At 52.0% G+C, this 13,398-nt stretch overlaps 1 protein-coding gene and 1 pseudogene across 1 annotated transcript; one reads left to right on the top strand and one right to left on the bottom strand.

The window, feature by feature from the left end:
- Positions 1–2,278: 2,278 nt before the first annotated feature.
- LOC142563496 (uncharacterized) lies at positions 2,279–3,068 on the bottom strand (annotated as a pseudogene).
- Positions 3,069–5,516: 2,448 nt separating this feature from the next.
- On the top strand, positions 5,517–8,144 carry LOC142563495 (uncharacterized). Its single transcript, XM_075674046.1, has one exon. The coding sequence runs from the start codon at positions 5,526–5,528 to the stop codon at positions 8,142–8,144; it is 2,619 nt and encodes an 872-aa protein (XP_075530161.1). The 5' UTR covers positions 5,517–5,525.
- The last annotated feature ends 5,254 nt before the right edge of the window (positions 8,145–13,398 follow it).

Here is a 13,398-nt window from a genome sequence, read left to right as displayed (position 1 = left end):
ACGGCTTACACGCGACGATGTGCCTTTTATTTGGGCGGACGAGCAGCAGCAGTCGTTCAATGAATTGCGCAAGCGCTTGCAAGCGGCCCCAATACTTGCTCATTTCGACGAAGACGCTGACACTGAAATTGATACTGACGCCAGCAATACGGGTATCGGCGCAGTTCTTATGGAGTAGCAGGCTGGTGCGGAACGCCCCATTGCTTATGCAAGCCGCAGTCTCACCAAGGCTGAGAAAAACTACTCAACCACTGCAAAAGAATGCTGAGCGGTTGCGTGGGCAATTGGTAAATTCTTACCCTACTTGTACGGTAGACCATTGAAGGCTGTACACGATCAACCATGCCCTTTGCTGGCTTGCCAACCTCAAAGATCCTTCAGGCAGACTAGCCCGTATGTAAGCCTGCGCTTACAAGAGTAGGGCATTACAGTTGTCTACCGATCTGGACGGAAGCAGCGACGCCGACTGTTTGTCACGCGCACCACTCCCTACAACGTCCTCGGACCCTCACAATGACTTGCCATTTGTCGGCGTTATCGACGCCATAAAGATGGCTGAGCAGCAGTACGCTGACCCTGAGCTTCTGCCGCTGATTGAGCACCTTCAAGGAGCTGAAGGTGTCTTACCTCGATCGCTCGTGCGCGGCTTATCACCGTACTCTTTGCACAACAACGTCCTTTACAAGAAAAACTGCGGAAGCGGTCCAAATACGCACCTCCTTGTCGTGCCGTAGGCGCTGCGCCAATGCATTTTGCAAGCCTGCCATGATGAGCCATGTGCGGGACACCTGGGATTCGCTAAGATATTAGCAAGGATACGACAGAGGTATTACTGGCCCCTGCTTTTTTCTTCTGTGCAACGGTACGTCAAGACGTGCCGTGATTGTCAGCGCCGCAAGAAACCACAAGTTAAACCAGCTGGCTTTCTGGACCCTGTGGACCCTCCTTAAGCACTGTTCAAACAAATAGGAATGGATATACTTGGGCCATTCCCAGTGACCTTTTCGCGCAACAAATGGATAGTCGTCGCTACCGTATACTTACGCGGTACGCAGAAACCGAAGCTATTCCGCAAGCAAACTCGTATGAAGTGGCCAAGTTCTTTGTACGCCACATCGTCCTACGACATGGTGCACCGTCCGTTCTCATCACCGACCGCGGTGCAGCGTTTACAGCCGAACTTATGGAGGATGTTCTCCAGCTGACGCATTGCTGTCACCGCGAAAGCACTGCGTATCACCCTCAAACCAATGGATTAACTGAACGTCTGAACAGAACGCTGACTGATATGCTCACCATGTATATCGACGTAGAGAACAAGACGTGGGATTAGATTTTACCCTATGTAACCTTTCCGTATAACACTGTTGTACAGGAGACTACACAGTTTACGCCGTTCGAACTTGTATACGGGCGCCACCTCACGTCAACACTTGACGTCATGCTAAGTCTGGTTGATAATCGCCCGCCCAGCGAACACGCCGAAGAATTCGTACAAACAACCGAAGAAGCACGCCAGCTTGCTCGGCATCGTATGAGGAGCCAACCGCATACCGACACCCTTCGCTACAACCAGGGTCGACGCGACGTCCATTACAATACCGGCGCCTTCGTGTTGTTCTGGACGCCCATCCGTCGCCGTGGACCCTCGGAAAACTTGCTCCGCCGGTATTTTGGTCCCTACAAGGATACACGCCGCCTCAGTGACGTGACCTACGAAGTCGTCTCTTGCAGTTCTGACCCCGGTTCGCTCCGTGGTCGTCCTCGCGCGGAAGTTGTTCATGTAGTGCGCATGAAACCCTACTATGCGTGTACGTGAACGCCGAGATGCACCTAAGGAGCTCCATTTCTTGTCGCCGAAAGAACTTTTCGACGCGACCGAGACGGTCGCTTTCGCATGGAGGGGCAATTGACACAATGATGTGAAGCTCCCGCACCGTGGGACGGCGGGCGCATAGGTCGGCGCCATTAAAGACGATGAAGCGCGTGAGCTGCACGTTCTTCTCGTAGCCCGTCATTAAACAGTAGCGTCTATTTTGTAAGTCTCAGTCTTCAATCTACGTTACAATATATTAGTTTCAAGTGCAGCGCCATCCCATTCCCAGCATAGAACAGAGACAACAGTGCCTTCAAATAAGGACATAATTTATTTTTACAGATTTGATACATTTTATGCAAACATGTACAGCCTCACATGTGGCCGTAAAGCTAGTCATTTTAAGCCTTCTTGTCTGCATGAAAATTGTGCAGTAAATGTTTTTTCGTTTTTCCTGCCTCATTATTTCTGTAGCTTGGCAAAAATTGGTCTCTTCAGGTTTGTTAGCACGTGAAGAATCTCATCAGCATAGCCGGGCAGTTCGTGTGGTATCCTGCGTTTAGCGATATCGTAAAATTGGGCCTTTGGATCACTCTTTCTACATGAATGCGCGCGGAGGCGGTTTCGTATGTGGCATCCACTTCAGACTCCAAGAATTGTGGGCTGGTAGCACAAGGTGGCATGACCAGCGTTGCACCCTGCGCGCCGACACCTGCCTTTATGCCTGGAAATCCTTTATCGGCTAAGACGACATCTCCTGGTTCAAGAAGGGACAAAAACCCTCTTTCAACAGTTAATGTGCCGTCACTTGTTCGCCTTCCAAAGCCCTTTGAAAGATAAGTGATAAGGCCATCCGGAGTCATTCCAACAAGGTACTTGATTTTGTGCCTTCCTTTATAGTCCGAATACCAGGAGTTTTGTGTTTTGATTGCTCGAGGCACTTCAGTTTCAAGCTCGGTGCAATCTATGACAATGCTGTATTTCGGATAGAGTAGATTGAAGCATGGAGGTAATGTGGCCAGAACAGCTGCTTGTGACGGCCAGTATAGCCATTCCGCTGTTGCAGCATGGATGTTCACAAGTAGACCCTTGTCGATACGAGACGCTGTTGTTTTGTGCACGCCAAAAAGAACACCGAGAAAAGAGAATGGCAGCCCATGTTTAAGTTTAATGAAAAATAACAGAATCTTGTTTTCAATAGACAACTCATTTAGCTTTTTTTTGGACCAGGTATGTGTAACAGCAGAGCAAGTAATCAAAAATCAGTTGATGTAAACGCATGAAAGGCGTTTCCATCATGCTGAAGAGATCTGAACGCCGCGAAGAAAGGCTCTTTGCAAGACTGCCCTGTGCTTTTGCCCGAAAAGTCCGGACTGCATGAGCTGCCCAAGCCTGTGCTGCACACGTCTTTGTGACTGATGTAGGATGACGGATTGCCATCGCACAACTCTGATATAAATGTGAAGTTCATGCTGAAAGTAGCGTTGCCGCCTTCCGTCATTGTTGAGGCCTCAAACCAGCATTTAACACCAGCTTAGTACATCAGTCACATTAAATGCAACCAAAAGCATAAATTTTACGTAATAAACTTTAGCTTATGTCGACCCGATGTGTGTCATCTGCAGACTGGTCGCAGACGGAGGCATTTAGGTTGTCATTGTAAGGCGGCCTGTCTGGAATAAGTTAATCGGGGCTTGGGACACGCCCTGTTTGTTTACTTTCACAACTGGACATCTGTCGCTCTCCTCCATCTTTCGCTCCTGGCGGTTTCTTTTTACGGCAAAATAAGCACTATAAAGACCACGTCGCTTAGCATTGGCGGTGGCAGTCCCATCCAAACAATATTGGTTCACTGAAGCACTACGACTACGCAACGAAATCTACTCTCAACGCACAAAATCAATTGGCATTAGCCACACTACCTGAAGCTAAGAGCACATAATTATATATATATATATATATATATATATATATATATATATATATATATATATATATATATATATGCACCTTACGGTCACTTGACACAGGGCCAGCCGATGCTTTGTACGCAGCGGGAATTATTGCGGGGAAGTAAGCGGGATGGCCTTCGTTAGGTTTCGTGCCACCGACGAAATGTTTGCTGCATATCCTGGTATGGATTGTAGGTTTCCAGTTGCTGCCATCATTGCTGTAAAAGGAACCGACTCAGCGTTAACGCACTTGGTATAACGCCGGCACATAAAACAGCTTACTTCTGCCGTCGGACGAGCGCCATCCAACGTTAATGAGAACAGCATTCCGGGCAAGTTGGTAATCCATTGCTTAAATGATATTGCGCGACAAAAAAAAAACGACACGGACGTGAGAGAAGACGACAGACCAAGCGCAAACATTCAACTAAGTTTATTGTGCCACTGAACCGATTTTATACATGGGAAACAGTGTAAACCGTGCATGCGCTAACAAGAAAAAAGAAGTGCGAATCCATGTAACATAGTTACGAGTCATGTGATGCCGCCTCCAAGAAACTCTTTTTCTGTGAGAGCCAGAGACGGGAAGCTAACACACTTATCACCCAATTTCGCGATCATCTGCGCTTCAGATATTTCACGCATGAGCTGCGTGCTGCCACGGGAAACAATCGTGCAATGAACCTCAAGAGGTTTGCATCCATGATCGCGACAGTGCAACGCCAAGAAACCGCCAGAGCCGTTTTTTTATATTGTAGCTGTGTTTGTGTAGCCGATCATTGAGGCAACGCCCAGTTTGTCCGATATAGTTCTTCCCACATGAAAGCGGAAGGTTGTATACCACCCGGTGGACACACTCGACAAACTTTTTGCGGTGATGCTTTCTGCACTTATCGGAAGAGATGGCATTTGGATCCGTCAGCCTTGTTCCGAGCAGAAAAAAACAACTCTTACATTCGCCTTTGGGCTATCTTTTTCAGGTTATAGGATATCCCGGGCATGTAAGGTATGACACTTACTTTAGGGCGTATGCCGGGAAGAGCATCGGCAACTGACTTCTGCGTGCTGGATCGCGCTTCTCTTAAAATGCGTTCCGCAACAGACACTAGCACCACCCAAGGATATCCAGCCAAGGACAAACCTAGAGTTTGCTTTCCAAAGCTTACGTCTACTACATGACAGCAAGACTTGCTAAGGGCATTCTTGAAGCACACACTGATAATGGCGCGCTTAACAAGCTTAGAGTGTGTGGACGTAGTATACGGCAGAAGTGGCTTGTTGGCTCGCGGCTCATACAACCAACACGTGTGGCTGTCCTGAAAGCTCAGGCGAAGATCAAGGAAACGAAGAGGCCTATCTACCGGAATCTCATGAGTAGTTTGAAAGGGAACTAAGCACTTCTGAAACATTTCTAACGCTTTCTTATCTTCCAGAATGAAGGCATAAGAAGAGCAGTCAATGAAAATTAAAAAGTCATCAACGTATCTAAATATTTTAAAAACTGTAGAGGTCGCCACATTTCAGCCCCATTTGTTAGGCTGCCACCAGAGTGTGGCGCCCCCTGTGATCTGTGTGTCTATATATGTTCGGGCCCAATAAAGAAGGGGCATTCCCTTTTCGTCCAAGCAAGTGGTCGCACGTTTCGGTCCGCCCCTGCGTGCTCGTGCCCCGCGCGGCACCAACCACGCGACATGGTGTCAGAAGCGGCCGGATAACGCCCCCCTGCCTTAGCCCACACCTCATAGGAAGGCACCAAGATGTCCCTCGAGACCGGCGAGCCGCCAAAACTGTACGGCGTCAACTTCCAGCCGCCGGCACCGTTCGACTTCGCGAACCCGCCAACGTGGGCGACATGGCTCAGCCGCTACGAAGACTACGCAGTGGTTTCAGGACTGACGAAAGCGTCGGAAGACATGCAGGTACGCTCGCTACTGTACTGCATGGGCCCGGAGGCCCGCCCGCTTCTCGAGACTTTCTCGCTCGACGCCCAGTCGCTCGCTTCATACCAAGCCGTTGCCACCCGCTTCACTGAGCACTTCGTGCACCCGGCAAACGAGCTTTACGAATCGCCACGGTTCCACAGACGCGTTCAGCTGCCCGACGAAAGCGTCGACACGTACTACGCAGAACTGCGCAGGATGGTCAAGCGCTGTAACTATCCGTCTGCTGCTGTCGAGGAAAGGCTCGTACGCGGCCGGTTCGTCGTCGGCCTCCGCGACTCCCGTCTCTCGGACCAGCTGTGCCGGAACGCGAAGTTGACACTACAGGACGCCTGGACACAAGCCCGTCAATCCGAAGACGCCGACAGGGAAAAGGCGTTGCCCCAGAACCGCACCGAGCACTCCCGCGAGCTCAACCTCGACGCCGCAAAAGCTAGCAAGTTCCCCTCTCGCCGCCGCTCCGCCGCTAAGCCTCGTTCGCCGCAGTCGCTAGCAGAGCGCTCACGCGAGCCGTCCACATGTGAATTCTGCGGCCGCGCGCCTCATCGACGTTCAGACTGCCTGGCCCGTCGCTCCACCTGCAACTTCTGCAAAAAGAAAGGCCACTTTGCCGAAGTATGCCGCTCGCGGAAGTTCAAGCAGTACAAGCTCAGCTCCGTTCACCTGCACGCCGTCGCGACGCCCGCCTCGGCAAAGTTCCTCGACGTCACCGTTGACGACTACACAGCGCACTTCAAGGTCGACTCCGGAGCCGAAGTATCTGCTGTTCCCAGCGACTTTCCTACCTTGCCTGCCACACTCGACCAAGTCGACACTCTGCTCACTGGCCCGGGAGGACAGCCACTGCGCGTGCTGGGCTCGTACATGGCACGACTTCAGTGGCAAGGGAAAACAAGCTGTCAGCGCCTCTACGTGATCCAGTCTCTCACTGTGCCTCTACTGGGACCGCCAGCGCTCCAAGCTCTCCAAGTAGTTCGGTTTCTTGATCAACTCAAAACTTCAAAAGCGACGCTGCACGCCGAGCTCTTCAATGGATTGGGAACCCTCAAGGACGAATACAACATCCGGTTGAAACCCGATGCCGTACCTTTCTCGCTAAGCGTACCTCGCAGGATTCCCATTCCGCTGCTCGAGATTGTCCGCCGCGAGCTAGACAAATTGGAAAGCGCAGGCGTGATCCGTAGGGTCGACAAGCCAACACCATGGTGCTCGGGTCTCGTCGTCGTCCGGAAAGGCGATGGTTCCTACCGCCTCTGCGTCGACTTAACACAACTCAACAAGGTCGTCCTTCGTGAAAGACATATTCTGCCAACTGTCGAGCAAGTCCTTGGCCTCCTCGGCGATGCAACAGTTTTTTCGAAGCTGGACGCGACCGCAAGCTTCCACCAGGTGAAACTCGCTGAAGACTCCCCAGAGCTTCCATTTATCACCCCATATGGCCGATACTGCTTCTGCCGGCTCCCCTTTGGCATCACCTCCGCACCCGAGTACTTCCAAAAGCAGATGGCAAGAATCCTGGAGGGCCAAGAAGGAGTCGCCAATATCATAGACGATATTTTGGTTTTTGGACGCACCCGCCAGGAACATGACGCCAGACTGAGCCAGGTGCTATTTCGCCTTGCAAAAGCAGGTATCACATTGAACCAGGACAAGTGTCCTTTTGGGGTACACGAGGTCTCCTTCCTCGGAGTTGTCGTCTCGGCACAGGGCATCAGGCCAGATCCGGGCAAGGTCGAAGCAGTCAAAGCCATGGAATCCCCAACGGACGTCGCTGGCGTTAGAAGACTGCTCGGAATGGTGAACCATCTTGCCAGGTTCTTGCCACACATCTCGGACGTCACGGCTCCCATCAGAGCCTTACTGAACAAGTCTGCGAGTTGGGTGTGGCAGCACGAGCAAAAGGCAGCGTTCGAGAAAATCAAGGAACTCTTGACGTCAGACAGGTGCATGGCCAAGTACCACCCGTCGTACGCCACTACGGTGTCTGCAGACGCAAGCTCATTCGGACTCGGCGCAGTTTTGCTACAGACGCAACCCTCAGGAGAGCGCCGCCCAGTCGCATTCGCTTCGAGGTCAATGACCGATACCGAGCAGCGTTACAGCCAGACTGAAAAAGAAGCTTTGGCAACGACGTGGGCTATCCAAAGGTTCGACGAGTTCGTCCGTGGCATCCCCTTCGACGTCGAGACTGACCACCTGCCACTCGTTTCGCTTCTGGGCAAGATGGAACTGGACGTGTTGCCGCCTCGTATTCAGACTACGGCTGAAGACCATGCAATACCAGTTCCGTATGCTGCACGTGCCAGGAAAGCTGCTAGCCACAGCCGATACGTTGTCGCGCATCACCTACAAGCCACCCACTCCTCTAGACACTATCGAACTTTTTGCAGCACAGGTAGTCGGCTGCACGTCGGAAGTCTTGCCACTCAGCCCTAAAGACGTGCGACAGGCACAAGAGTCCGATGGCGAGTGCAAAGCCCTCGCTTCCTACTGCCAGAATGGTTGGCCTAAAAAGACCACGATACCACTGCACCTTACAAAGTACGCCTCGGTGGCAGACGAGCTCTCTGTCTGCGACGGTGTTCTGTTGAAGGGCGCCCGGTTAGTCATCCCATCGTCCCTTCGGCCAGCGGTCTTGACGCTGTTGCATGAAGGTCATCAGGGCATCAACAGGACCAAAGCTCTAGCTCGGGAGTCAGTTTGGTGGCCCGGTATCTCGACAGACATCGCCTCTCTCGTTGCCAACTGTGAACAGTGCCCTTCCACCCGCGTGAACTTGCCGAGCCCCTGCTCTCCACAGCCCTACCTGGACATCCCTGGGAATTCCTTGGAATAGACTTGTTCCACCTCAACGGCCAGACGTTCATCCTGGTGGTGGACTATTACTCAAGGTTCCCTGAGGTGGTGACCCTGAGGAGCACGACAGCTCAAGCAGTCATTGACGCTCTCAAATCCATCTTTGCCCGCCATGGAATCCCGCAAGAAGTCAGGTCCGACAACGGCCCACCGTTCTCGTCGCAAGAGTTCGCGGCGTTTGCAGCGTCATACGGCTTTAACCACAGTACCAGCAGTCCACACTACGCTCAATCGAACGGAGAGGCGGAGAGGATGGTGCGGACTATCAAGGACCTGTTTCGCAAGTCAAAGGATCCTTCTCTGGCTCTGCTCAGCTATAGGGACACTCCAGGAGTCAACGGCTTTAGTTCAGCCCAGCTGTTGATGGGACGTCAACTGAGAACCAGAGTCCCAAAGCAAGGCTCCCAGCTATGTCCCAACTGGCCCCCAATGAAAGAAGTCGTCGCCAAGGATGCGTCTTACAAGCAGAAGCAGGCCGACAATTACAACAGGCATCATGGAGCTCGAGACTTGCCGCCACTCCAAACAGGTCAGCGCGTCTGGGTGCGACCCGATCAAGTGCAGGCCCCGGTCCTCAGTCCGGGGCAAAGACCAAGAAGCTACGTGGTCGAAACGGAGCGAGGTGGCACCCTACAGCGCAACCGGCGTCACCTAGTGCCTTTTGGGACTACTGCCTCCGGAGAGGAACCACCACCACTGCAGCAAGTTCGCTGTCAGGAGCCTCGGCCTGCCAACATCGTGGAATCAACGGTCCCCCTCGGACAGTCCGTGCAACAGTCCCCTGCAGCCAGGGACCGCAGTGACGGTGTGACTCGAACACGTTACGGCCGGCCTATCGTTCCGCCACGCCGTTTGAACTTGTGAAACTTTTGAGGTGTCTGGCTTCCTGAATCTCTCCCGTCTAACCTCCAATGCTTCAAGGGGAGAGATGTAGAGGTCGCCACATTTCAGCCCCATTTGTTAGGCTGCCACCAGAGTGTGGCGCCCCCTGTGATCTGTGTGTGTCTATATATGTTCGGGCCCAATAAAGAAGGGGCATTCCCTTTTCGTCCAAGCAAGTGGTCGCACGTTTCGGTCCGTCCCTGCGTGCTCGTGCCCCGCGCGGCACCAACCACGCGACAAAAACCGCAGTGCCTTGCACTTGTGATGAAATGTCACGGTCTAAACAGGATAAAAACAGGTAACTAAGAATGGGAGCAATGCAAGAGCCAATACAAACTCCGCTTTTCTGCAAAAAACATTGGTTATCACAAATGATGAAGGTGGAATTAAGGTAAGGCTGTAAAGTTTTAAAAATTGACTGCAAGACATGCCGGCCTCATTCTGGAAGGAAACAGCACCATACTTATCTATACATCGCTCAACACAGGACAGTACGCTTCTATGCGGCAAGGAATAATAAAGATCCTTTACATTAATAGAAAACGCCTGAAGACCACGGTCAGAATGTGATTTCAAAAAATCAGTCACAGTATCTGAGCTCTTAAAGAGGAAAGGGTCGCTGACAGGCTCAAGGCCCAAGTTTTGTTGTAAAAACACCCCCAACGGTTTTTCCCAAGTATCAATTTCTGACACAATAATCCGTAACAGACACCGGGTTTATGCGTTTTGGCACTGAACAAAACTTTTGGATGATCTCTCTTGCTGTTTTCAAATGCCTTGGTTAATTTTTGTAAATTAAGTCTGTTGCAGATGCGCTTTGCCACAGCCTTTACTTTAGCCAGCGACACCTGCCTATGACAGTTGAACGTGCCACTGATGGCCTCTAGAGCCTTGCCGTTAAAGTCTTCAGCAGGTAACACATCAAAACCGCCTTCTTTATCGGCAGGAATTACACACAGCGAATTGTCAACGACTGAAGAGGCCACCCGATTCACCGAAATCCTCGTCGTTGGTTGCTTGCACCTTTGTAGTACATCGACACCTTCCGATACGATACGGCCTACCTCGTGGTCTGGGACAAGCTTTGAGACACGTCGAACGTAGGACAGAAGTTCTCTGGGGGGCTTTTCGGTTTGGACGGCAAACTTCGGCCCGAGAGATAGGACCTCTCGGACCCGAGATAGGACCCGAGAGATAGACTCTGGAATATGGACGAGGTTCTGCGGGGCCGACCGCTTCTTTTGCGGCTGCTGTTCTCGGAGTCTACGTAGTTGTTGCTGCCAAAGGAATTCAGTTGTCTGGTCCGCCAACCGAAAGTACTCGCGATGCAGACCATTAGCTGTGAGACGCCCTCCACCGTTCTGAAGTTGTACGGAAAGGTACTGCCTGTAGAGCCGCGCTTGGTTGTTCCACTCGGAACGCAAGATCTTGCAGATTCTGGTGGAGTGTCCCGCTGAAGGCAGAAAGCCTCCGAACAGGGAAACCAAGTCCGGACGGGTGGTCTTCATGCGTAAACAATGGGAGAGCGTCCGTGCTTTGCAAACGATGGCGGCAATGAGGGAAACAGTGGGACAGGGATCACGAAGAACATTTCGAAAAGGGCCCCTTGAACTAGAAATGAACTTAATAAGAGCAGCATTCCGGGCAAGTTGGTAATCCATTAACTAAATGATATTGCGCGACAAAAAAACGACATGGACGTGAGAGAAGACGACACACCAAGCGCAAACTTTCAACTAAGTTCATTGTGCCACTGAATCGATTTTATACAAGGGAAACAGTGTAGACCGCGCATGCGCTTACAAGAAAAAAGAAGTGCAAATTCATGTAACATAGTTACGAGTCATGTGATGCCGCCTCCAAGAAACTTAGTTCTTTTTCTGTGAGAGCCAGAAACTGGAAGCTAACACACTTATCACCCAATTTCGCGATCATCTGCGCTTCAGATATTTCACGCATGACCTGCGTGCTGCCACAGGAAACAATCGTGCATTGATTTTAAGAGGTTTGCATCCATGATCGCGACAGAGGATCTCCAAGAAACCGCCAGAGCCGTTTTTTACATTGTTGCTGTGTTCGCGGAGCCGATTATTGAGGCAACGCCCAGTTTGTCCGTTAAGTGCAGAAAGCATCACCGCAAAAAGTTTGTCGAGTGTGTCCACCGGGTGGTGTACAATCTTCCGCTTTCATGTGGGAAGAAATATATCGGACAAACTGGGCGTCCGTGTCGTTTTTCGGTCGCGCAATATCATTTAAGTAATCAAACGTTGACGCCGTTCTACTTCATACCGTCGGCTCGGAAACCTGTAAAACTTCGTTCTTGGCGAGTTTCCGTACGTGCTGTTGCAGCCCACCACGCGACAATCCGTATTGCACTTCGTCATTGCTTAGAAAAACCTACAGCTACGCGCGAAACACTTGCATAGACAGGCTTTCTGAACGGAAGCGGGCCGGTCGTATCCAGCTTGAGTGCTCGCTCGCCGCCGTGAGGGGCGCCCTAGTAGGCGCGGGAACTACGTTCGCAACCTGTCCTAGCATATTGGTAGAGGACATGTCGTGGCTTTTCAAGCGCGCTGCCTCTCGCATGACAGAAGCGAAGAAGGTCCGCCTGCTGATGCGCGCAGTGAAAGAGCAGCTGTATGCTGGACTTATGCGAATGCCTCCAGCTACAGTAGCTGAGCTCGTCAGTGAGGCGACAACAATGGAGCGAGCCCTTCAGCAACGCTCCTCGGTCTACGGTCGCCAAATCAGCTTCGGATCAGCGTCTTCTCTCTCGTTGCCCTGTGAGGCCGACGCGCTTCGAGAGCTTGTGCGGAGGTCATGAGTGAGGAGCTCGATCGACTACAGGGAGTGCGATTTCAGCCGACCGTAACATCTCTCACAGGTATCTTCCGCGAAGGAGTCCGTCAGGTGGCACAGTCATTCGTGCAAACAAGACCTGAAGCCGCCCCCGTACGGACTTCCGCGCAAGCGGTGAGGCTACCTACGCAGCCCGTGAACCACCGTAGCCCGCCTTCTTCTGAAGAACCGCTGTGCCACTTCCAAAACCAAGCTTCACATACAAATAAGTACGAGTCCACGAGCCCCCGAATCAGTACGCTAAAGTCAGACGTTTGGCGCACACCTGGCTATCAGCCACTCTTCTTCCGCTGTAACGAAGCGTGCCACTTGTACCGTGCCTGCTACTGCCGAAGAATAGAGCTCCAGGGCTATCACCGCGGCGCTCGTCGCCCACGTTAGGGAGAGCGCCCGAAAGAAATCCAGCAATGCCTGGCCAGTCAACATTGGTCGCCGTACACGCAGTTACCACCGTTTGAACAGTCCCTGCCAACGACCCGACCTCCGTCTCCGCAGAGGCGCCAGTCACGATCATCACCTCCTGGACGATCGGCATCACCTAGCCGCTACACTACGTTCTCCGCTTACGTCGGCAACCGGCCCGCGAGCCCAAGTCGGGGAAACTAAGAACCGTGACCTCCCGGGGTGGGGCCGCTGTCCAACGCACTTCGAGAGATCCTCCGCTGCGACACTGTGATGACGACGACGATAACGACAATGACGACTGAGTACATTCGGCACCTTCCTTCGAAAAGCCTCAGCCTGTTTCAGCCGACATACTCGTTTCTGTGGACAACCAACCAGTAACCGCTCTTGTCGATACTAGTGCCGATTATTCTGTTATGAACGGCCAACTGGCTACTGCACTTCGCAAGGAGACGAAACCGTGCCCAGGACCTAAGCTCCGTGCAGCCGGCGGTCATGTTGGGTATATATTCGTGCGGCCAAATTTGTCGGTTCATTTATTATACTGACAGAGTGCTTTAGGCAGGTCACACTCGGCATGGACTTTCTTCAGGAGTACGGAGGAATCATAAACCTTCGCGAGTTGGTTGTCACTTTTTCCAGCGAACACGTAACTCATTCGAACGACTATCACCCACAGTCGACGGTG

The sequence above is a fragment of the Dermacentor variabilis genome, chromosome 11 (genome assembly GCF_050947875.1).
Source record: "Dermacentor variabilis isolate Ectoservices chromosome 11, ASM5094787v1, whole genome shotgun sequence".
NCBI classification, from domain to species: Eukaryota; Metazoa; Arthropoda; class Arachnida; order Ixodida; family Ixodidae; genus Dermacentor; species Dermacentor variabilis.
This window is presented reverse-complemented; position numbering and strand designations above follow the sequence as displayed.